The sequence below is a fragment of the Paramisgurnus dabryanus genome, chromosome 9 (assembly GCF_030506205.2).
Source record: "Paramisgurnus dabryanus chromosome 9, PD_genome_1.1, whole genome shotgun sequence".
NCBI lineage: Eukaryota > Metazoa > Chordata > Actinopteri > Cypriniformes > Cobitidae > Paramisgurnus > Paramisgurnus dabryanus.
Window position 1 is genome coordinate 35,979,355 of NC_133345.1, and position 25,799 is coordinate 36,005,153.

The 25,799-nt window shown below is 37.7% G+C and overlaps 1 protein-coding gene across 10 annotated transcripts in view; it reads right to left on the reverse strand.

Moving 5' to 3' along the window:
* The window catches only part of frmd4a (FERM domain containing 4A), a 223,530-nt gene that overhangs the window by 85,464 nt on the left and 112,267 nt on the right, over positions 1-25,799 (reverse strand). For 2 of the 10 annotated variants that reach the window (XM_065283564.2, XM_065283572.2), the window contains exon 1: positions 18,017-18,437. The exons of 3 other annotated variants lie outside the window; for them this stretch is intronic. In XM_065283564.2, the coding sequence (XP_065139636.1) occupies positions 18,017-18,109 (93 nt within the window). In that variant the 5' untranslated portion in view covers positions 18,110-18,437. Of the gene's footprint in view, positions 1-2,327; positions 2,707-18,016; positions 18,438-25,799 lie in introns of those variants that run through there. 5 more of the 10 variants (XM_073815809.1, XM_065283562.2, XM_065283560.2 and 2 more) reach the window with 5 other exon arrangements.

Here is a 25,799-nt window from a genome sequence, read left to right on the forward strand (position 1 = left end):
CACCACATGTCGGAGCACTACCCACTACACCATCGGCTTCGACAATTATGCAGAACTTTAATGGTGAGTTCACACCAGACGTGGAAGAGGTTGCAAGCGCGAGTGATTGTCATTTTAAGTCGAATAGGCATCCAGCGCGAAAAATCAGAAATTTGGCTAATTTTCGCACTGCGCTAACCAATCAGGAGCTTGCTCTAGCAGTGACGTGATTATAGGAAGTGAGCAGAAAAACAAAACAACAATGGAGCAAGTCAACAATGGGCGAATGAAGGAAGTAAACTCAAAATGTTCAAGACTTCCCACTACGCACAAATAGCGAATTTTTGCAGCCTCTTCCGCATCTGGTGTGAACGCACAGTAAGGCTTAATATTACAGACCCTCCAGAAAAACGCATTTATGCGGTCGCATGACTTAACGCATAATCAGCAGAGGTCTGCTTATTTTTTCAAACATGCTACACTTTCGCAGCATAAATTGCAGATTTCAGTGCGCAAAATATGCGGGCTTGCATGATTTCATAATCCCGCAATTTTCGGAGCAAAAATCACATATATCTTAGCAGAAAGTTGAAAGATTTTGCATTTACCTCACACAAGAGCAGCCATGTCTCCTGTTGCCATGGGAATGTCATGAAGTGAGGTGCTTATGTGATGTGAACATCATCGAAAAGCTGCAAAAGTTTTTGCAGGTTCCCGCAGTTTTAGCAAGTTCCGGCAACTTTTGCAAGTTCATTGCATATAATTGCATAAATATCCCGCATATTCCATCGCATTTTTTAAGAAACGCCCGGAAGATCAAGGATTTTTGCCCGCAACAATCACAAAAAAACTCAGCGTTTTTCTGGAAGGACTGAATATAATTTGCATAAAAAATTACCCCCTCACAGCTGTCATGAAGGGTAAAATTAGCTATATAGACCAAAATCACTTTTTGTACTAGGCTGTAAAAACATTAATTTTTGCTGTAAACTTGGGCATTTTTAACATGGGGGATCTATGGGTTTGACTCCCTTTTGGAGCCAGCCTCTAGTGCCCAGCCGATGAACTGCAGTTTAAAGGAACAGTATGTAAGAAATGTATATCAATTAATCATAAAATGGCCCTGATATGTCACTAGACATTAAGAAATCATTTTCATTTCACATACTTATATCACTGACAACAGCAGTCCGGCCAGGATATTGTCATTTAAAAATTGGAGTTGCAGCCCTCAACTGATGTTTATGTTGTCATTTTGTGTATTGGCCACCAGTTGTGTGATTGCAGTACCAGTTTTAGCCACAATTCTACATACTGTTCCTTTAAGTCACTTCAGTGATGGATTCACGAGAGATCGGAAAGGTTTCTCCCTTGATCGCAATATGCTTTTACTGCATAGGAAGGAGCAGCTTGGATATTCTAATCATAATAATAAAAAAAATCAAACGTATGACTATACCAAGGTAGTTTAATATGTAATACTAAAACTACCATACATTATTCTTAATGGTACTCCAAGGTTTCATATCCCAAAATTATATCAACACCGTGATACTTTTTTGAAAGATTAGCAAATCACTACGTGAAATGATTTATTCATTTCTGCATGTACTGTCACTCATTGCAACAGTCTGTACTAAAAACTCAGGAACCAAAGAGCATTTTGCGTTCTATCATTTATTCAAGTATGAAAACTTGGATTTGTCTGGTTTCGTCTGGTCTGTTCGTCTCAGCAGTGTCCTGTTCACACAGTAAGAAGGTGAAAGAGACACAAACTGAATACTGATCTATACCGCTCTCTCTTTAACACACACACACAGAGATAGACAGAACCTTAGACTCCCGTGGAGAGCTGTTTTCATGACCGTGAGACAGTGTGCTACTCAAGCCCATAGAAACCGCCATAGCAACGCTAATACTTTATATAAATCATATAACAACCTGGAGATTAAATGAATTTAAGCAGCAACTATGATTTAGTTTAATGTACCACAATATTAAGAAGTTCTAATGTTAATATATAGTTGCCAGGATGTTGCTACACTGTCAGAAAAATAATGTGTCACCTTTTGAAAAAGTACACCAAAAGTTCCTATTAGTACCTCAGAGGTACATATTGGTACCAAAGAGTGAATATTAGTACCTCAAATGTACCTAAATGGCACATATTAGGACCTTTTTAAAAGGGTTAAAGAACAATCTCATTTGCCTGTTTTAAAATCCAAAAAGAAAATCCCAAATCAATCAAGTGCTACTTTTTAAACTATGATAACAATAAAATCAAGTTTTTTTTAATACAACCAAGCACACATACATAAATACAGCCAGACGTATCTTACTGATCATACCTGGTATACGGTGCGCACCAGGATGTCAGGAGGTCTGAGGTTTGTGTGCCTCAACCTCCTAAGAGCGGCCGATGTCATATCCCATAATACACTGTGCCTCACGCAGACACTCTCCCCCAGACTCACGAGCATCGCCTCCATGACTGACAAACACACACACACACAGGTGTGTGGTCAAGTAATCCCTTCTCAGTACAGGTGTGCGTAGGAGTGCAGATCCCCAGGTAATGTCGGTCTCATCTGTATGGTCTCCCGTTTCATTTTTTCTTCCTTTAATCCTCAAACATGCCCCATGGGAGACTGGGAGACTACTGTGTGACTTGTCCTTCAAAATGAATTCAGTCTGTCTCTCTCTCTCTCTTTCTCTCTTTCTTGCTCTCTCTCGACAACAAATATTCCCAGAATAACGGTTCGCCCAACACAAACATTCCCACATATAGAGAACTATTAGTCTCTCTCTCTCTCAATTTGCTCTGTCTCTCGCCCTCCCTTCTTGTTTGTTTTAAAGCAACAGTCCTTAAGCAGGGCATCGAATGGTTTAAAGCTCATATGAGGCTTTGAGATGCCCATCTAGGGCAGAGTGAAGGACACTTGTCCCTCCCCATAGGACAGATCCTGCTCAGGTTAACCGCCCTAGAGCGACCGAAGAGATACCCGATATGTGTGTCTCAGCTTTCCCAGTGTGTTAGGGCAAAAGATAGCAGAACCCAAGGGAATACTCATGAATAGTCATTTTTCCATAAATTGTTGGGATGACACCCATATTCAGGGTTTTGCATTGGGACCCTGACCTGTCGCTAAATGGTGCACCCACCATTCTGTGTGAAATAGCACACAAATTGTTTACCATTTAAATATTTTGTTTAAATATGTCAACAATCCCATGTAATTTTCCCTGGAAAAAAAACATTTCTGGAATTCCAACATACATGCTAGCATCCAAACGGCGTTACACCAGACTAAACAACAGACAGAATGATTTAAAATGCTTTGAACGGCACAGCACATTTCTTCTTCCTGCAATTCAACAGAAAGCCTGAGTCGATACTTAGCATAGATGCCTTAGATAAACTCTCCTGATTAAAATCACTTCCCGTCTTCCCATCTTACTTTTATGGCTTGGCACAAAATCAAACTTTCATACATCAACGCCCATGAAAAGTGAAAACAATAAATTAGATAAAAACTAATTGGCACTCAATTTTAACAATTCTTCTTCTTCCTGTATTTCTTTATGCCATTCCAGCATCTACGGCTATATACATGGCGAGAACCAGTTAATCCATACACAAGTTCTTTATTCAGACAAGTTGATCCATACACAGGTTGGGGGAGGAACAATTTGGGATCTCCAATTTGCCTAACCTGCATGTTTTTGGCCTGTGGGGGAAACCGGAGTACCTGGAGTAAACCCACGCTGACACAGGGAGAACATGCAAACTTCACCCAGAAAGACCACCTGCCCTAGCCGGGGCTCGCTTTAAATATCTTCTGTATGCGAATGTTGATTCATACTAAAATGCTTTTTTGCATAGTTGTGTTTGACACATGAAAACGTCTCGGGTTACGTATGTAACTGTTGTTCCCTGAGAAGGGAACGAGACGCTGCGTCTCCCTTGCCATACTTCCTGCGCCCCATAACGCCGTCTTTGGCAATATTTCAGATAGCGATATACTTCCTGGCTCCCGCGTCACCCTGTCTTTGTCGTTAAGCCTCACCATTGGTTAAATTTGATATACACATTCAGACACACTTGCTCCTGGAAGCGTCCCCAAAGTATCACCGCAGTGACGCAGCGCAAGTTCCCTCAAAAGTGAACTGTAACAATGTATCTTAAAAGGTAACACCACGTTAAAATGTGTCCCTACATTTTGTCCTTGAATTTGATGGTATTGGACCTGGAAAGGCCTTGAAAGGTCCTTGAATTTGAAGTTAACTTAGGTGTGGGAACCCTGCAAAAAGCTCATGGGTTCCATCCCCACCAACACACATGCTGATAAATTAATGTATAGTTTGAATTGACTTGGTTTGCATAAAATTCTCTGCCAAATGCATGATGCAAAAAGCTTCTCACGATGTGAAAAAGATCCGATGCTCGTTTGTTTATTTATTCTTAACACCATTCCAGCATCTACTGCATGGCTGCTAATGCAAACACCTGTTGGGAAACTGGCAATTTGCATCTCAAATGTACCTAACCTGCAAGTTTTCGGCCTGTGGGAGGAAACCAGCGAAAAGCCACCTGACCTAGCTGGGGCTCAAACCAGGGAGCTTTTGGCTTTTAGGCAACAGTGCTACCCACTGTGCCACCCTACTATGGTGCTTGTGCTTTTCGTAAAGATTCACATGAAACACAATAGTACCAAAGGCAACACAAAGACTTGACTGGCACATTTCTACGGTCCAGGCAGAGAAACAGTGAAACAAGAGTAAAATCACATGATTATAGAGAGTATCAGGGTCATGATGTAATGGCACCGTGTGACACTAAAACTCATTCGCTCAAATTCACTGAGTCAGCTGGAGTACAATGAATGACCAGAGAGGCGCATGAATTTCTATTTGTATTCATCCTGCTATGGTACTGAGAAACTATAGAACCAGTAGAGCAGAGGAATAAATGAACCTACAACACAAACCTCATTCAATCTAGTGTCTAACAGTTGCCTGAATGCACAATAAACCAGATGTGGAATGTATTAGTAATACTGTAAAGAATAAACGTGAATGGAGATGCATGGAGACGTATAAAAACATAACAGCCTCAATAGCTTTACACTCAAAGAGAAAAGATACAAAAGCTGTCACTGTGGTGGTACCCTTACAAGAAATAGGTATTGGTACCTCAAAAGTAACATATTTGTACTGGCGCCTTTCCATTGCATAGTACCTCACGGTTTTGGGTCTTGGGGGCTTTTTTCACTGGGTGCAAGCTAATACCAAAACGTGAAGCGAAAACACTGTAGATCATAGTCACTACCAGTGTCATCGCTATAATGTAAAAGATTAGCTTTACCTTCGTGCTAGCTTGCGCTGTCTCAAATAAGCCTGTTGTCATCTGTGCTTTGCTGTAAGTTCCCAAATTCAATTTTATTTGTGAAATTACACATGAAATTCATACAGTTTTCCATTTTTGAAATGGAAAAAGGGGTAGTCCTTTTAACGGTGATGTCATTCCAATGGTTTGGTGTCTTTAATACTGAACATGAATTAAATTATGCAGCCTTAAGTGAGTTCTCATGAATGTTCAGAATGTGTTCTTCATACTTTATGAGTCACAAGCTGTGTGTCCTGAAGGGGAAATGTCATCCTTTGTAATTTAGATGCAGCAGTGTGTATGGGGGGAGTCCATTGTAAACACAAAAAGGTTCAAATATTTAGAAATGGAGGTAGTTCCCAGTCGTGTCTATTTTGTGGAACCCTGGGAAGTGTTGTGGTATTCACTGAACTCACACAGCTACACAAAACAGACAGACAGTGTTTCAATATGAACCACATTAATCACACGGACACATCCAGAAATCTGTGAAGTGCCGAACAAACACTTACAGTATAGATGGTCTCGGTCTGTGTAGACATAAAGGAAACACTTAAGAAAACTAGGTCATACAATAAACAGGATTCCCACACCTTAGTTAACTTCAAATTAAAGGACCTTTCAAGGACTTTCCAGGTCCAATACCCTAAAATTCAAGGGCTACATTTCAAGTGAGAGCAAGGTTACATTGTGTTACATTTTAAGATACATTGTTACAGTTCCCTTTTGAGGAAACTCGTGCTGCGTCACTGCGGTGACACTTTGGGGACGCCTCCAGGGGTAAGTGTGTCTGAATGTGTATATCAAATTCAACCAATGGTGAGGCTTAATGACAAAGACAGGGTGACGCGGGAGCCAGGAAGTATATCGCTATCTGAAATATTGTCAAAGACGGCGTTACAGGGAAGCAGGAAGTATGGCAAGAGAGACGCAGCGTTTTGTTCCCTTGTAAGGAACAACAGTTACATACATAACCCAAGACATTTTGTGTCAAATACAACTATGCAAAAAAGCATAATGGTACGAATCAACGTTCGCATAGAGAATATATACAGTACGCATTTAAAGCGAACATTTCAGCACGTGTCCTTAAAAAGTCTAGAATTTTTATGATATTATCCTACACTACACAGGGAATAATATGGATTTTTTTTTCAGAAAACTTCTTGCATAAAATAGATTCAAGCACTTTCAATGACCTGTATCTATGTATGCATATTTTCAAAATCTTCCCAGGGCCTTGGATTCCCCCCCCCAGATTCACAAACTTTCAAGGATTTTAAGAACCCGTGGGAACCCTGAATAAAGTAAGTAAAGCTCAAAACAGCTTTACTCAAAACAAAAAATCCCAAGCTTTTGTACCCTTTAAAAAGGTCTTAATATAACATTTAGATACAGATATGTATAAATTTGGTACTGATAGGTACCTTTGAGGTACTAATATAAACTCTTTAAAGGTGTACCTTTTGAAAGGTTACTGACAGCTAGGGACCATTTTTTGATAAATACAGTCTTTGACCAAATTAAAATTCAACCAAAAATGGGTAACATTTTATTTTGATAGTCCACTTTAAACATTTTACTTTGTCAACTACAAGTCATACAGTATTATACGACTGTCTGCTTTATATCTGTTTATATCTTGTATAAGTGGACCATCGAAATAAAGCGTAACCTATATGGATTGCATCACAACCGTTGCATCCAGGACCAATCAGCATCTAGGACAAATTTTGTATATATACAGTAACACTTAAAGATTAGGATTAATCGTGTACTGCTTCTTAAACCTTACAATGTTTGAAGCTGTAACCATAAATAGTTAAAAATTATGATTTTTTTTATGACAATTTCATTTTAACAGAGCTTATAATATGTACTTACACTTCAAAATGTTTACTCTCTCTTTCTCTCTGTCTCTTATCCAACACACACAAGATCATCTGGCATCCCGACTACAACCATGTGACAGATAAGAAACAGTTGTGAGAAAGAGAGACAGGGAGAGAGAGATGCTGTCCCTGTGCACCAGAGCTCTTTGATGTTTATGTGCACGTGCCTATATGAGCATGCATGTGCGTGCACTGACCTACTTCGTTTTGCATATAGGCTAATAAGTTTGCTGCTCAATCTTTCTATATGCATAAATATTTATGAGGATTATAACATAATAGCGCAAACCCAGGAGAACGCATAGGAGAGGCAGCCACACACAGCCAGTGAAATTAAACCTGGTGTAACGCACGTCCAAGGCCACCAGCAGAAAGCGCATAAATTTTTTCTCCGAACACCCAAGTACACCATCGCACACCCCCATGAATAGACTATTGAAGGGAAAAGATGATTCAAATTGTCTCCTTCTTTGCGTGTGTGCGTGTGTAATGTTCTTTGAGAAGCCTGTTTCAATGCCTCTGAAATGATCTTTATCCTTATTTTTAGCACAAAGCTCTGCACTTGTTCATTTCGAAGGAACATTATTTTGGAGGGGCGATGCATCCTGTTTTGGGGGTGCCTGTGACCCCCCCTGACCCCGGACGGGTGTTTTCTGGGAACAGAATGTGAGATTTAATTTAAACCAGCAGACAGCAAGTTCACACAGAGGTTGGGGTAATTTAAAGCAAGGTTTATGTTCTCATGCGTGTGCTCATGTGAGAAAATCTCTATCATAAAGATGGTAAGACGTGACATTATATATAGTCTGCGCACCGGCAAACGGTTCCCACAAGGAACATTGGCTTTAAAATACATAAGTCTTAATTAAAATAAGGCTGCATTATAGTATCACATATATTGGGTGAACACAAAAGGTCACAACACATAATACACTTTACATGCTTAAATATAGGTTTGAGAAAGTGTGTGTGTGTGTGTGCAAAGAGAGAGATATTATTCTCATTTCTCAATCTGCTCTAGGCCAGTTGATATTGCAGAGCTCACATGCTGAAGTCTGTAGGGGATGTGTGTGTATAAGTGTGTGTTATATCAAGATTTTCTCTCCAAAAGATCATTTTGAGCCCCAGGGGATGTCGAAATGGAGGAGAAAACAATAAAATTCTGTGTATTTTTGTTTTTTGTAGGATTACATGAGGACAATGAAGAAGCAACTATATTATAATATACTGCATGAAAGCTCTAAACAATCTAGAATAAACGGTCCGTTCACAGCGAGAATGATAAATATTAGGATAACAGTACCACTTTACAACCAATCTGTATTTGTTAACATTACTAAATGCATTAACTAACATGAACTAACAATGAACAGTGTCATTTTGCAGCATTTATTAAACTTTGTTGATGCCAATACAATTCTCCTTGTTAGACGACAAAAATAAAAATCATTTCGTGATTTAATCACCCTCAAGCCATATTCAATGTATATGATAATCTTTTTTCAGACGAACACAATCGGAGTAATATTAGAAAATGTCCTGGCTGTTCCAAGCTTTATAATGGTAGTAAATGGTGCTTCTGATTTGAAGCCCCAAAGTCCATCCATCCTTCACAGATGTAATCGTTCTGATGCAATTTTTAAAGAAAAATATCAATATTAAAAACTAAAATAACTAGTTTCTGGTAACGACTGGCACGTGTTTAATGACGTAGGACACAGGGCCCTGTTTTAACAATCTAAGCGCATTGTCTAAAGCGCACGGTCTAAATGGGCGTTTCCGTATCCACTTTTGCTAATTTAACGACGGGAAAAATGGTTTATGCGCCAAGCACACGGCCTAAAAGGGTGGTTCCTTTTTTGTAATGAGAAATGGGTGCAATGAACCAATGAAAGTCTCACCTCTCATCCCCTTTAAAAGCAAGTTGCGCCTGGTGCCATGCTGATTCCCTATTTAGATGGCGGAATTTGTAAACTGAAAAACTAAGCACAGGAAGACCACCAGTTTAAGATTAATGTTAAAATTTTTTGTTGTTTTTATTTGTATTGAATTTTTTTTTATTGAAACGTTTAAAAGTCGTTTTCTTTCAGTCATGGAAGTAAAATTAGCAGGCTTTTAATTGCTGTAAATGTATTTATATTAGGGATGCTTAACGATTAATCGCGATTACTTGTTAGCAGAATAAAAGTTTTGTTTACATCATATATGTGTGTGAAATGTGTATAATAACTTTGTATAAATAAATGTACACACATGCATGTGTTTTAGAAATGTTTACATCTGTATATACATTTGTATATTTATGTATAATTTATATTATATATAAATATAAATACTTAATATATACCTTTTTTTTCTTAAAATTATACATGAATGTGTTCATATTTATTTATATATATATACATATTTATTATACACAGTTTACACACATATGTGATGTAAACAAAAACTTTTATTCTGCTAACGATTAATCACGATTAATTTTTTAGCATCCCTAATTTATATCCTACATAATCAGTGTAATCTCATAAAATAATTAGCAAATTTGCAAGAAAAGATTTGTACTCAAAAAATACTTTATTTGTAACAAACAGGAGATGAAGAATTTACAAACGTGCGGAGAGCTGTTTCCGTTTTTTGTGTTGCTACGCATCCACGTGTGTGATAAGCAAACCCACGTTGTTGTCCCGTTTTTAGGCGCATTTTTCTAACACGCTTATTAAATAACAAAAACAATATTGTGCCATAGACTTTAGACCGATTTTAGTTGGTCAATGGCGAAGTCTCTTTTAGTTGCCTAATTTAGAACACACCATGTTTTCAGACCAGAGCGACCATGGGCGCAAAATTGGGCGCAAATGCATTTGCTATTTAAACACTGTGTCGCTAAATGTGAAAATGATAATTGCACCGGGTTGAAACTAGCAAAAGACATTTTTGTGCATTGCGCTGCATTGTGCGGGGTGTATGATAGGGCCCATAGTGTACAAGACGTAGTGTCGAACACGGAAGTGCAGGCAAAAAAAACCCGCCTATATATTTTCTGATTTTCAAAACAAAACAGAATAAAACTTTTTCATCCTATCTTCATTTGTTCTCTTTTTATCACCTCTCAAATATGGGTAGGTTTCTTAAAAAATACAAAATTTTGAGCAAAAAGCTGAAATAATTGAATTTCTGTAAAGGAATTTTGTTAGACAACAGATTCAGAGCGGTTATCAAAATATACACAGAATTTAAAATTAATAAAATTTGTTTTTACTTCAGTTTCTTTACAAATTGAGCGCCACCTTGTGGAATTACAGATTACTGTGAAAACTCGTCAGGAAAATGTCATTGGCAGGGTAATGTTTCTTCTTAATTGACAAGATAACTTGTCAATGGCAGGGAAAGAGTTAATTTCTTTTGTCTTATATCAAACTCCTCTAAAATTTCCTTTTTGAAATCCCTGTTTTAAATTTCCATTTCCTGACTATGGCAGGATCAAACTACAATGCTAAAAGGAGTTCTAGAGTAACATTTACATATCTGCGCTATTAAACCAGATTTTATTATTCAGCCTGCTAGTTACGTTACAGATTTAACTAACTTGCTCAACAAGATGATCATATTGCTCCACAATAACAATTATTCACATGAAGGAGTTTCCACTACAGCTATAATTCAGAATGCAATGTGCTTTTTATGTACTCGCAGTAAGTTGGCACTTCATTAATTTGGACTATACAGATAATAGATAAATACAACACAGCATTGATTTTGCATGTTAGAAATACATTAGGAACTTGTAAATTATGTGCACATTTTATCTGCATTACGCCTGACCTGGTTATTAATGGAAGGCAACAAAACGGTTATATTTAACAAGCCTCAATTAACTCCATCCTTTAGCCTAGCGGGTGAGAGTAAGCACATCCCAGAGACAAACTCTGTCTATAGAGCACACAAAACAAATCCCAATTAATGCCACGCACACACAGGAACGGTTCCACCCAATACAACAAAAGGTCTCCAAGGAGAACCCCAGTGGTCCACTAAACATGGACGTGGAAAGGAATCGCTTCTACTGCCAACTACTGCCGTTGTTTTACAAAAAGCGCTGAATTAGAAATCTGGCTTTGAATCAGTTGCCACACCATATTATAACAGAGATAAATTAGGGACAAAGTCTTAAAAACGATTCAGGAAATAGGAGGAAAAGGAAATGTAAGGCTATAAAGACTGGAGAGGGAGAGAGAGAGAGAGAGAGAGAGAGAGAGAGAGAGAGAGAGAGAGAGAGAGAGAGAGAGAGAGAGAGAGAGAGAGAGAGAGAGAGAGAGACTCTTTCATTGTCTTAATCTAATGAAGCAGAACACATCTGACCAGCAAGCGTAAAGACTTTTGGTTTTTTGTAAAGCCCTCTAGCTACACGATTACATTAACATTCTGTAAAAAAAACCCAAAAATGACGTTATTTTTATGACAATGAAACACAAATTGATCATGTCCTCCCTTAATTTCTCATTACTGTACTGCAAAATTATATACAGTATTGGTTATACTGTAAAATCTATATGTTAGTATAGTTATCATCTTTTGCTGTGCTATCAAAAGTCTTCACACATTACAGTATAATAAATTATAATAATAATTTGGTGAAAATCGTTTCATTTCTGTAAATGTTAATGTGACATCACAAAACCCATAGTGCTCCAAATAAAAAAGAAATGTTTTGGCGTGCAATATGACATGGACACATTGTTAAAATTGTGCTGCACATACGCTGTCTGTAAGAGATTCAAAATGACTCAATCAGAGAAAAAACACACGAGTGATGAGGACAAAAATGAAAGAGAAGGAGATGCGAGGGAGGGGTTTAGTAATCAGAGATGAAGAACGAAGGCATTGTTCACTTGATTAAATCACTTTGTCTGTTAATAGCAATAGTTAAGCCTTATCAAGCACTGCCGATCCCCCACAACACATCTGCAGTCCTCAGGAAATCCGTAAATTACAGCCGCCATTCAAAAGACCCAATCAACCAGACCCAGCAGGACCACGGTAAAGCCTTTATTAAGAGCAGCAGCTTTGCCTCCAAAAGGTGGAAGACACCCCGAAGACACAAACTAATGAAAACAAAGAGCAAAGGCAAGAAACCTGAATAAACTTCCAGCATTATTGGCTATTGAAAGGTTCGAGTTCGGGGGCATCTTCTTCATATGATTTTGGTTGAATAAACCATTACGCTCCTCTGACTGACAGCTCATAATAAATGAGACACACATGTACCCCGGTTACGAACCATATGGACGTACAATAGGTTTAACAAAAGACAGCTGGGATTTACCCAAAAATGAAAATTCTGTCATTTTCTCACCCTCAAGTTTTTTCAAATCTGTACGAATTTCTTTGTTTTGCTAAAGCAGGAATCAAGCAGGAAGCAGGAGCACCATTGGCTTTCACAGGATGAAAGAATACTATGGAAGTCGGTGGTGATTAAAAACTGCTTTGTTACAAACATTGCTCAAAATATCTTCATTTGTGTACACCATAACAAAGAAATAAGTAAATGATGTAAGAATTTTCATTTTTGGGTGAACTATCACTTTAAGTAGGAAAATGATAAAGAGGGGAAAATTTGTATAAAAGTTTGTGAGAGTGACACACGTTGCAAGTTTTTAAAGAGCACCTATTTCATTGCTAAAAACAACGTTATTTTGTGTATTTGGTATAATACAAAGTGTTTGCATGGTTTATTATAAAAACACATTTTCCGCATACCGTACATTTTTGTAGCTCCAGATTTCACGCACAAATTTGAAAAGCTCTGTGTGCCTGATTGGCCAGCTAATCTGTACGTTGTGATTGGTCTGAATACCTGTGACGTCAGCCGAAAATGTAACGCTACTTACCATTTTTAAAAGATTCGAGCACAATGCAACGCTAACAGGAGTTAACTTATAGGCTGAGTCCGAAGCGCAAGGAATTCTGATAATTTCGGTCTTCTCTATGTCACAAATCCTAGAAAGTAAACCGTTGCCTACAATCCGTGTGTTTGTTGTAGGGCAAGAAAAGAGATTTACGTTAGAGACGATAACTCGCATTACCGTCTACTTTGGGGTTTGTACCTTTTGCATAATCTTTAACATGTACAAAAACACACTTAAGCACTATTCGGACGGGATTAGTTTTCCAACAACGTTTGAGTTTCAACGTGTCCCCCAGGACGTCTGTGATTTTATTCGGACGGGATTAAAATGATGCAGGCTATTCCAGAGATGGGAGTGTCTGTTTCATGCATTTGGGCGTTGCAGAAGAGCACGTGCTCTGGATACGCGTGTTTGTAATGTTTAATATTTTGCTTTAAATGTAAAATTATAAAAAAACATGTAATTTATTAATTTAATTTTAACAAATCAAAATAAAATATACAAATCCTACTAAAGTAACGTTAGCCTACGTGTTTTATATAACTGTCTGCTTATAATAAACCCAAAGAAATGAAGAAATAATGATTAATAACAATTTATTATCTTTATTAATTAACATTACCATTCCGGAGTTGAAGAACTTTGAACGGAGTTTCTCATAACGTTAATGATATTACAGTGGCCAGTCTTAACAGTGTTTGATATTCAGCTCGTCTTGATTTAATTATTTTATTTTGCTGAATGCGTAAACACATCCATGTCTGAATGAATGGGACTCAGGAAATACAATATACGCGCATTAGTAAGACCTTACGGCAGATCATGTTGGCCAAAACACGAAATTAACCGCGTTTTCAAAAGATATTGTGGTGAAACACAGACATTTGCATCCGGACGGGATTACATTTCTCAGAGGACCTCTGAGTTCAGCGAAAAAACAGTAGGTAAATTGCTCTGGAATTCTTACGGAGGTCCTCATAGAAAAACACAGACATGGCCGATTCGGACGGGATTAAAAACACAGAGGACCTCTGAGAAGCACGATTTTCTCAGAGGTGTGAATCGGACCATAGGTGCCCTTTAATATCTCAATGTGGTGAAAAAAAAGAAATTTAACTAAAAGTGACACTTATACAAGAAAACGCAATGCAAGTTTTGCAATAAGTGTCATGTCATGGGGAAAAATCCTAAAAATTACATTTCGAAAACATATATCTTCTAAAAGCAGAAACATGTAAAACTACACTCCCACATGAATTTGGTGTACACCGTTTCAAAAGCTCCCAATAAATGCCCATTAAGGGGTGAACTTCTGCAGAAAATAGAGATTTGGACCTGCTGGCGGGTCTGCAGAGTTTTTTAAAAGAAAAAATATGAATTAGAATTGTGCATGTACATGGCAAATGATTGCATACTTCTATCAGCAGGACGTTCAGATTAATGTAAATCTCTTTGTAAATTATCTCAGCGGGTACTGTAGTATCCGTGATGCTAGTATGTTCCTATCCGGCTGGACTAGAGAGGCTTTAGCCGAAAGCTCCAGTGCTGTCTCAGTTCTCCTCTGGCTTGTGCTTACACATGCACACAATCCAGAGCGGCCAGTAAGCACAGCTATCAGGAAACTCTCACATTAGTCACAGTGCAATGCTAAAGACATTCATGTTACATCGGTTAAGTGGATGGATTCTGCGGCTCATCGGCTGAGCGCTGCTGACTGTGGAAAGAGAGCTTTCTAAAGCTGCTTTCACTGTAATGAAGATTCAGAAATTATACATGCACACAGATTTACTTTACTAGAGAGGTTTATTGAAGAACGGATGGGTGCAAGTCAATGAAAAGAGAGAAAGAGAGATGAAAGGAGATGTTACCACGTTCATATATTCTGTGTCAGTTTTGCATGATGATGCATCAGGCCACAAGGCATTTATTGCTCATTAAGTGTAGCTTTAGGTGCAACCTCAGGCCGGACAGAGCGACAAACAGCTAAGTACCATAGTGAAGGGAGGAGAAGTCCGCAGGGGTGCAGTAAAAATAACAACATGTATGAGGAAATCCTCTGATCAATAATTCATACTGCTATAATTACACACATCTGTCTCATCGCAAAGAGAGAGAGACAGGAGCAACGTGTAATTTGGCGCTGTAAAATATTAAAAGCTTCTTGCTATTTTAGGTCAGACACTTGGGTTAACAAAAGGATTTTAATAGGGACACAATCGTAATGGGTTTAAACAAAAATACGGTAAGGGAACCGATAAAATAACCAGGAAATGCTGTACGGCTCTTGAAATAAGAGTGGTTGGGAAATTAATAAATATAAATGTAATGTGGTGGGGACTGATTATGGGTTTTCCAATGGTTGATGTCAGTACTGATATTTATAGAGCAGAGCGAGCCATGGTTGATATATGGTGTGGGTCCAAAGGTCTTAACTACTAGTTAAGTAAATTGCTTGTATTTATTATAAGGTAGTTTTGTATAAGCGAGTTAATATGGTCAATGTCATAAATGTCCTAGAAGTAGCGCATAAACTTAAATGTTATTATTACAAGGCTCTCTAAAATGCTTGATTCTGATTGGCCAGCCACAACATTGCAAAGTTCATTCTTTTTTAGATAACAACTGCTCAAAACTAATAACACACGGCTGAAAATCATTTTGACTGTTTAATATTACACAAACAATTTATATAAATATGTCTTTTAATAACATATATAACACTATATTTAAAAAATATTAAACTAAATAGTATGTTCGTGACATCTGAACCGAAAGTGAATGAGTTTGCGCGTCAGGTCCTGATAACTGTCGGAGCTTATTTCTGTGATAACAACCTATTATCTGTTATTAAAAGGACTAGCTTAATATGTCATCGATAACGCACCCTCATGTTGTTCCATACCTGTATGAGATTTTTTCTTTTGTTAAACACAAAAGAAGATATTTTGATAAATGATGGGATGCACACAGTTGACGGTTCCCATTGGCTTTCATAATATTTGTTTTTTCTACTATAGGAGTCAATGGGTGCTGTCAACTGTGTGCTTGCCATCATTTATCAGAATATCTGCTTTTTGTGTTCAACAGAATAAAGAAACTCATACCGGACAGAACAAAGGATAGTTTTTAGCATAGCTTAGCATAATCCATTAAATCTGATTAGACCATTAGCATCACTCTAAAAAAATAGCCAGAGTTTCGATATTTTTCATATTTAATACTTGACTCTTCTGTAGTTACATCGTGTACTAAGACTGATGGAAAAATTAAATTAGCTTATTTCTAGGCAGATATGGTTAGGAAGTATACTCGTATTATGGCATAATAATCACAGACTTTGCTGCCGTAACATTCCATTTTTAAAAAAAGTGGAGTGTCGCTTTAAATTTAACTTTACAAGTTAGTTATAACAAATGACTTACTGACAAATTTCTGCTGAACCTATTTTACACAAAAAAACCTTTACTTTAAAAAAATGTTTTATTGCAATGTCTATAACTTAAAACTTATAACTAACGTTAGTTCTAATATTTCCTCATACTAGTCATTACTGACTATATATGTTTAAAGGGATAGTTCACCCAAAAATGAAAATAATGTCAAAAATAACAAAAATTACGACTTTATTCAGCAATTTCTTCTTTTCTGCGTCTATTATGAAGCGCATGCGTGAGACTAAAGTCACGTGACTGCAGTGACGCGGCTGACGTGTTATCTGGTGCACCCCAGCTGTTTTTTTTGTGTGTGCCCGGGCTTCATTTACAGTCTGAGGGAGAGGCACGCTGTAAGTTTGAAAAAAAAACTTCGCAAACATGTCTGAGGATAACACGTCATCTGCGTCAATGCAGTCACGTGACTTTAGTCTCACGCATGCGCTTCACAACAGTCACTGAAGAGAAGACAATGCTGAATAAAGTCGTAATTTTTGTAATTGCGATGCTTTAACAGATTCTAACTGACCCACTGATGTCACATTAATGATGTTTTTATTACCTTTCTGGACATGGACAGTTTACCGTATGAAGATTTTCAATGAAGGGCCAACAAGCTCTCGGACTAAATATAAAACATCGTAATATGTGTTCTGAAGATGAACGGAGGTCTTAAGAGTTTGTAACAACATGAGGGTGAGTCATTAATGACATTATTTTCATTTTTGGGTGAACTATCCCTTTAATACTTACTAGTATATGTTGAAAATACTTGTATGCATGATGGTATTTTTTAAGAATTTAAAGTTTAGGATTGCCACCTCTCTATAATTATAAATTTATGAGTACCATTGATGGAACCAAATGTCGCACACATAGTACATGAAACACACAATAAAATCAAACTCACACGTACATGCACGCACACAATCTATACAAACCAAACTTTTACCCTATGGCAATGTGTGTACGTTACGTTTGTGTAATCTTCCCAAAGTGAAAGCTTGCAGTATGAGTGTTTTTCTGAAAAAATGATTCACATAACTGGGCAGGTTTCTGCCTGCTTCGGGTAATCACTGATGTTTAACTGATACTTGTATCTCTACTGAAACAAACATACAGACAAAAACACTATTATGCAACTGTCATTCAAGCTGTCAAAGAGCCATAATCATAACAATGACCCAAACCTACTACACCACAACTTACAGGACACGGATGTACATTTTCCAAACAGAATTGGTGGAAAAATGCAAATGAATCTGAGATCCTATGTAAAGCAGGTGCATGCGAGCAGTCTTCTCAGCTACAAGAATGCAGTGCTTATTCTCTCCAACACACAGCAAGGTTCCTTCAAAACCTTGTGCCATAAGCGTTTCTACTTCACAAACACACTGGGAAGTGCACCCGCCGTCTTACCCGGTCTTCACTATTCCTCCTCAGTGTTCCCACTGGCAGCTTGAGGAGCAGCCGGCGGGTCCTGCCGGGCGTCACAGCCGCCTGGACCACCATGGTTTGTGCCTGAGTGAGTGTCCCGGCGTCTGTCCCACGAGCGTTCTGCGTCCGCTGTCCCGTCACAGACAGACGGGCTTTTCCTTTCTCTCGCTGCGTCTCCACGGCTCCCTCCCTGCAAATTCCAAGCTTGGTATTCTTCTTTTTTCCTTGGGTCACCCCAAGCGCATTCACACTGGTTCTCCCCGTTTCCTGTAAGTTTTAGCGGTGGGTGTCCTCGGTACGTTCCTGTTCAGATGTCTTCAGTCCATACTGTGGCGGGTTTCATACTGTTGTCTTACAGAGGAGCGTGTGAGTGAGTGTTTCACTCCACGAGCGAGCGAGAGAGCGAGCAGGAGGGAGGGAGATTGTTCTCTCTCTCTTTCCCTCTCTCTCCCTCTGTAAGTAGTCGTGGAATGGCTTGTGCTCCAAATACGTCAGGCTTGCTTCCTTCAGTCAAATTCAATCCAGGTCACTGGATTAATGTGAGTATTATTACACACACGTCACGTGGCGGCATGTGTGATCGTTTGGTTGAATGCACAAGAATTTTCAAACTTGTTTGTATGTCAGAGTTTCCAGTATTAGGAAGGACAGCATGCGTGTGTGTTTGTGTGTAAAATATTCCTTTTCGGCTAAACGAATATCTGATGTTTTGCCATCTGCTGTTCAGATTAGTTGTAAATCCCATGGCTGCTTTCACCAGACAAGACTACACACACACATAAAGAGACAAAGGGAAAACACCCTCAAGCTGCAACAAAATTACACACCGGGGATTGTTGCATGTGTGTTTATGTGAAACATCCCGTATAACAGAGAACAGGTCTTGTTAAATAACAGTACTAAATGCCTGTCTGTCCTTCTCCGCTCTTCTGAACTAAGTCAAGCGTACAGAGACAACAATCTGGGCCTGTATTTATCAAGCTTCTGAGAATTAGCTGATTCATGAGTTTGGCCAAAACACCACAACTACACTGTCATAAAATGGTCAAAAATTGTCCAAAGCTGTCACTGGGGCATTTCCTTTTTAAAAAGGCATAATATGTACAATTTAAGTACAGAAATGTATACATTTGGTACCAATATGTACCTCTGAAAATGTAAAATACTTTTAAAAAGAGCATTTTGCACCGCTTGCGCGTCGCGACCGGCTCGCTTTGTATTTAAGCGTGCTTGCCGCGTGGCTACATTCAAGAAAACGTATTTGCGCGCAAAAGATGCGAAATGTGAATCGCTCCTTATACAGAACATTTGAAGGGGATATTTCACAAGACTTTTTTAAAATGTCAAATAAAGTACATATGTGAAGTTTTAGCTCAAAATACCATATAGATATTTATTATAGCATATTAAAATTGCCACTTTGTAGGTGTGTGTCATTTTAAATGCAAATGAGCGGATCTCTGCACTAAGTTGCAATGCCGTGGTTGGATAGTGCAGATTAAGGGGTGATATTCTGACATCACAAGGGGAGCCAAATTCCAATGACCTATTTTTTCACATTTTCTAGGTTGATAGAAGCATTGGAGACCCAATTATAGCACGTAAACATGGAAAAAGTCAGATATGTTTCATTATATGTTTTCTTTAAAAGACCACAGATTGTGCTGTTAAATAAGTAAAAATAAAGGTTGAAAAGACAAAGAACACAGACTATAACAATGAAAATTAGAATAAAAGGTCAACCAAGAATATTATAGAATAAAGATAACGGAACGTATACGTGACGTATACCTCGAAAAATAAAACAATGGATCAATTCTACGTGGACTGCAATCTCTGTGATTGGTTTGCTAAAACCCCACCATTGGGACAAAAACAATGGCGTGAACAATGACCCAGAAGTATAAATGAGGCGTAGGTCCTACACAGAACTATAAATCGGCCTTAAGTTGAGTTAGGGGCGGGGTTAGAGGTGGGGCTTCATTTACAATTTCTTTCAATAATCATACGTTTTTGTGCAATTCACTTTGTACAATTGAATTTAAGAGCAACTTTAGGGATGGGGCTTTATTTACAAATTTTTTCGAATAATTGTACATTCTTCTGCGATTCACTTCGTACAATTGAGTTTAGGAGTGGTGTTAGAGATGGGGTTTCATTTACAATTTTTTCTAATAACTGTACGTTTCTGTGCAATTCATTTCATACAATTGAGTTTAGGAGTGGCGTTAGAGATGGGGCTTCATTTACACATTTTTTCTAATAATTGTACGTTTTTTTTGCGATTCACTTCGTACAATTGAGTTTAGGAGTGGCGTAACAGATGGGGCTTCATTTACACATTTTTTCTAATAATTGTAAGTTTTATTTTGCAATTCACATCGTACAATTGAGTTTAGGAGCGGCGTTAGAAATGGGGCTTAATTTACACATTTTTTCTAATAATTGTACGTTTTTTTTTGCGATTCACTTGGTATAATTGATTTTAGAAGAGGCATTAGAAATAGGGCTTCATTTACAAATTTTTTTCTAATAATTGTACATTTTTGTGTGATTCATTTCGTACAATTGAGTTTAGGAGCGGCATTAGAGATGGGGCTTCATTTACACATTTTTTTCTAATAATAGCACGTTTTTATGCGATTCACTTCGTACAATTGAGTTTAGGAGTGGCATTAGAGATGGGGCTTCATTTACACATTTTTTCTAATAATTGTATGTTTTTTTTGCGATTCACTTGGTACAATTGATTTTAGGAGCGGCATTAGAGATGGGGCTTCATTTACAAAATGTTCCTAATAATTGTATGTTTTTGTGCGATTCACTTCGTACAATTGAGTTTAGGAGTGGTGTTAGAGATGGGGTTTCATTTACAATTTTTTTCGAATAACTGTACTTTTCTGTGCGATTCATTTCGTACAATTGAGTTTAGGAGTGGCGTTAGAGATGGGGCTTAATTTACAAAATGTTCCTAATAATTGTATGTTTTTGTGCGATTCACTTCGTACAATTGAGTTAAGGAGAGGCATAAGAGATGGGGCTTCATTTACAAAATGTTCCTAATAATTGTATGTTTTTGTGCGATTCACTTCGTACAATTGAGTTTAGGAGTGGCATTAGAGATGGGGCTTCATTTACACATTTTTTCTAATAATTGTATGTTTTTTTTGCGATTCACTTGGTACAATTGATTTTAGGAGCGGCATTTGAGATGGGGCTTCATTTACAAAATGTTCCTAATAATTGTATGTTTTTGTGCGATTCACTTCGTACAATTGAGTTTAGGAGTGGTGTTAGAGATGGGGTTTCATTTACAATTTTTTTCGAATAACTGTACTTTTCTGTGCGATTCATTTCGTACAATTGAGTTTAGGAGTGGCGTTAGAGATGGGGCTTAATTTACAAAATGTTCCTAATAATTGTATGTTTTTGTGCGATTCACTTCGTACAATTGAGTTAAGGAGAGGCATAAGAGATGGGGCTTCATTTACAAATTTTTTTCTAATAATTGTACATTTTTGTGTGATTCATTTCGTACAATTGAGTTTAGGAGCGGCGTTAGAGATGGGGCTTCATTTACACATTTTTTCTAATAATTAGGTCTGGGAAAAAAATCGATTTGATTTTAAAATCGAGTTGGCAGGTCAAATCGATTCATATTTTAAAAAAATCGATTTTTTTAGATTTTTTTTCTCACCCTCTGCAGTATAGAGCAGTACATACAGTGTTTCCCAAACATAGGCTCTACTGGGCATTCCGCCCAGGTAAAATGGACCCGCCCAGGAAAAAAAATCACTTTACGAATTTCCGTATTTTCTGAATTCGACTGGATGACCCGTGTTTTTTTTTGAGAGAGCCCGTGAAGATGCACGCGTCATAAACTCATTATCCAGCGCATCATAAACTCATCATCCAGCGCGGCAAACTAGATCAACTGCAGCCTAACTGAGGTAACTGAGCAGCCAGGGAACTACACTGCGACCAAAATGGTCGCATATGCTTATGTGCATATGTGTTTATAGCATCCAAGTTGGCTTCATTTTGCGTGCAAGCACGTTGTGTCTCTCCGGTTGAGTGTCCGTTCACGTGCTCTTCGTTTCTCAATGAATTGGGTGCGACGCGAAGCAAGCTCAGTGTCACATTGTATCCTTTATGTTTCTGAACTTGAGCAGAGTTTTACCATTAGAGGTCTTTCTTCCCTGAGAGGACCCGTACGGTTCCGGGTTTATATTAGAAATGGTCAGTCTGGTCCGGGTCGGTCCTAGTTTATTACTTTGAGTCCCAAGTATGATTAATATTGTGTGTAAAACCCGATTCGACCGGAGAACTGCCGTGAGCGCTACCTAAAGCTCGAGTGAAGTTTCAGCGTGCCTCCGGTTTCTATGGTGATGACAACTGGCTCTTGTTGCGCCCATGCGCTGCATTTTCTTTAATCCATTTTTTTATAATCTAATCTATACTATTAATAGACCATATCTTTTCTAAAATCTAAAAAGTTTGCACAGAGATTGTAGCAAAAAGCAGTGCTAATGTCAAGCCCATTGCACTGAACGAGCAAAGCTAAAGCTGACTCAGGATATAAAAAAACGCTAAGCTGTAATGTAAAGTCTGTCATCAGGACAGCAAGTAAACTTTTAAATCTGAAATAATGAGTGGATTAAGCTTTTTTAATCGGCAAAAGAGAAATAGAAAGCAGAAGCAGTAAAAGTACCTATCTCTAGAAATTATTACCATTATAACATCAGTCACATTTATAATCTATAGACCTGCACTGTCTTTTAATATACTGTACATAGTATTGTATATATTGAGTTTGATAAAAGGGGTCGTCAAATTGCTTCATATACCAGTGCAAAAACAGAAAGTGTTTTCGTGGTGCTTTGACAAACAGTGTCAGCTTTGTTCATGACAAAGAAAGTTTGGGGTGGTTAGATTAATGAACTATAATGTGAAATTAATATTAATGTTCAATAATTCAAAGTATTGTGTTGTGTCACACATTATTAGTTCTGTGTCACATGTATAGTAGACCATTTTTTGTCGGTGGATTATAATGATTGCCCTTTTCACCAGCTACCACCACAAGTAAATTTCAGATCTGTGGGAAACACTGACATACATTTTGCATTCGCCAATCTTCATTCCTTCCCAATTTTTGTTGATGCATTTTAATTAAATATAATAAATATATATTTTAAAAATATATACAGTTTGCAATTATTTTGTTTTAAATGGGGTCGGGGAAAAAAAATCGATTCGAATCGTAAATCGAGTTTTTTATAAAAAAATCTCAGATTTTTTTATGGGGACGAATCGCCCAGCCCTACTAATAATTTTACGTTTTTTTTGCGATTCACTTGGTACAATTGATTTTAGGAGCGGCATTAGAGATGGGGCTTCATTTACAAAATGTTCCTAATAATTGTATGTTTTTGTGCGATTCACTTCGTACATGAGAGTTAAGGAGAGGCGTTAGAGATGGGGCTTCATTTACAATTTTTTTCTATTAATTGTACGTATTAGGGCGATTCACTTCGTACAATTGAGTTTAGGAGCCGCGTAAGAGATGGGGCTTCATTTACACATTTTTTCTAATAATTGTACGTATTAGGGCGATTCATTTCGTACAATTGAGTTTAGGAGCGGCGTAAGAGATGGGGCTTCATTTACACATTTTTTCTAATAATCATACTTTTTTGTGCGATTTACTTTTTACAATTTAATTTAGTGGCGGGGTTACAGGTGGGGCTTCATTTACTAATTTCTTCTAATAATCATACGTTTTTGTGCGATTCACTTCATACATATTAGCCTCCACGTAAAATACTCACGAATACCCATGAGATCAGTTTGGATTTTCCATTACTTTATAATTCAATCATGTCTTTCAAGACACTGGGAAGATCTGGAGCAAATTTTTCCCTGGGAACTTTTAAATGCTCGGACCCCAGAGAATTAACAAATAATAAACCCACCACCACCGGCACATCCTGTTAGTAACCACATGTGTGTCTTAAACTATATGTGATGGCTTCTAGAGGGATCCTAACCATTTCATTGGCTGTCAGATTAAGAGGCAAATTAATGTAAATTTGTGAATACATGAATACATAGAGGGCGAGTGAGAGAGAGAGGGGAAAGATTTCCTCCTTCTAATCCTTTCCAGGCATCATTCATTCAGTAGCTGGCCTAGATTAGGAATATTAAGAAACCGTTTCTATTTATATCCCACTGGCAGCAGCCCGCAGAGTCATAGTGGGTTTAGATGGATCTGTGCGTTCATGCCTCATAATAGGACTGTAGGAGAACTGCTTTTATGACTAAATTCTGCACGAGATGGGAAAATGAAAAACTGATATATTCAGCACATTGTGTTTGTTGCTCCCACACCAAACAGCCCATTACATCCTGTGTAAGTGGGACATCCATAATACAATTTGAGAGTGGAGAGTACGCGCCTGGGGGTATAAACACTCACACACACACCTGGGCATTTTTTTTTCTCAACAAAACAGACCATTTCAGCAACGCCTGAACATGTTCCCGTTCAAAACACATGTGGTCCCTATAAATTAACCTGTCACGTGCATGCAAAATGAATTTAACCAATATAATAACACAAACAAAGTCTCTAAACACCGTCAATAACACAAACGATATCAGAATGTGTACTGTAGGGGATGGGGGTGGTGGTTACGCTCTTATAATGGATTCTGGGACTTTGGGGGTGTAAGGGACCCTGTTAAAACTGGATTGTATAATCTTAGCCAATGGCATGGTGTGCGTGTTTGAGAGATGATGTGGTTGTTATCTAGAGCGAGTTTCATAATCTAGCATCATTATTGCAAAATCCCCCACACCCACAAAGTCCACACCAACGCTGTTCTGTTCCTCAGAGGTTCCCAAGATTTGAATCCAGTATAAAATCCTACTTTGGTATGAACGGAAGACGTTTGGATGGAGGGGAAGTGGTGTTGTAATACTTAATGTGGGAAAGGGTGGGGCTGAAAACACAAAATGTAACAAAAATGAGAGAAACCGCAAGTGCTGACGGCGTTGATTTATTGGTCAGGATGAATAAGACATTTTGGTCGAGTATTGATACAATTAATAACTCTTAAACCACTTTAGTCTTCCTTGACTTTAGTATATATATATTCTTCGTATAGGTGGGCGATAAACCGGTAGATATGATAAGACTGCAAAAAAATGTCTTACTGTACTTAGTATTTTTGTCTTGTTTTTAGTAGAAATATCAATTTTTTAAAAAAATCAAGATGTATTTTCTTGATGAGCAAAACGACCCAAGAAAATAAGTCTAGTTTATAGACAAAAAAATATACAATTTAGGTGAATTTTTTCTTAAAACAAGCAAAAACATCAGACAAGAAAACACATTTTTACATGAGTTTTTACAGAAATGAGTCAAAATGGATTTATTGCGTTTAAAACCAAACTCTTCATATATATTATTATGTATTATCCTTGTTTCATCACTGACTGTTTATCTTCAGTGAGCTTGAGTTTTGTTTGTTTTTGTCTTCTGTTTTATGCTTGTATAAGATTTTTTATGAGAATTATGAAAATTCTATAGCATAAAAGATTTTAATAACATAAAAACCTTATTAAAAGAAAAAGAAAACTATACACATATCGTTACCATGATATAAAATAAATCCTGTTGTGATATAAGATTTTGGTCATATCGCCCACCCCTAATTCTTCATCATCAGAAGAGTGTGCCCATACTGTATGCGCACCGCCG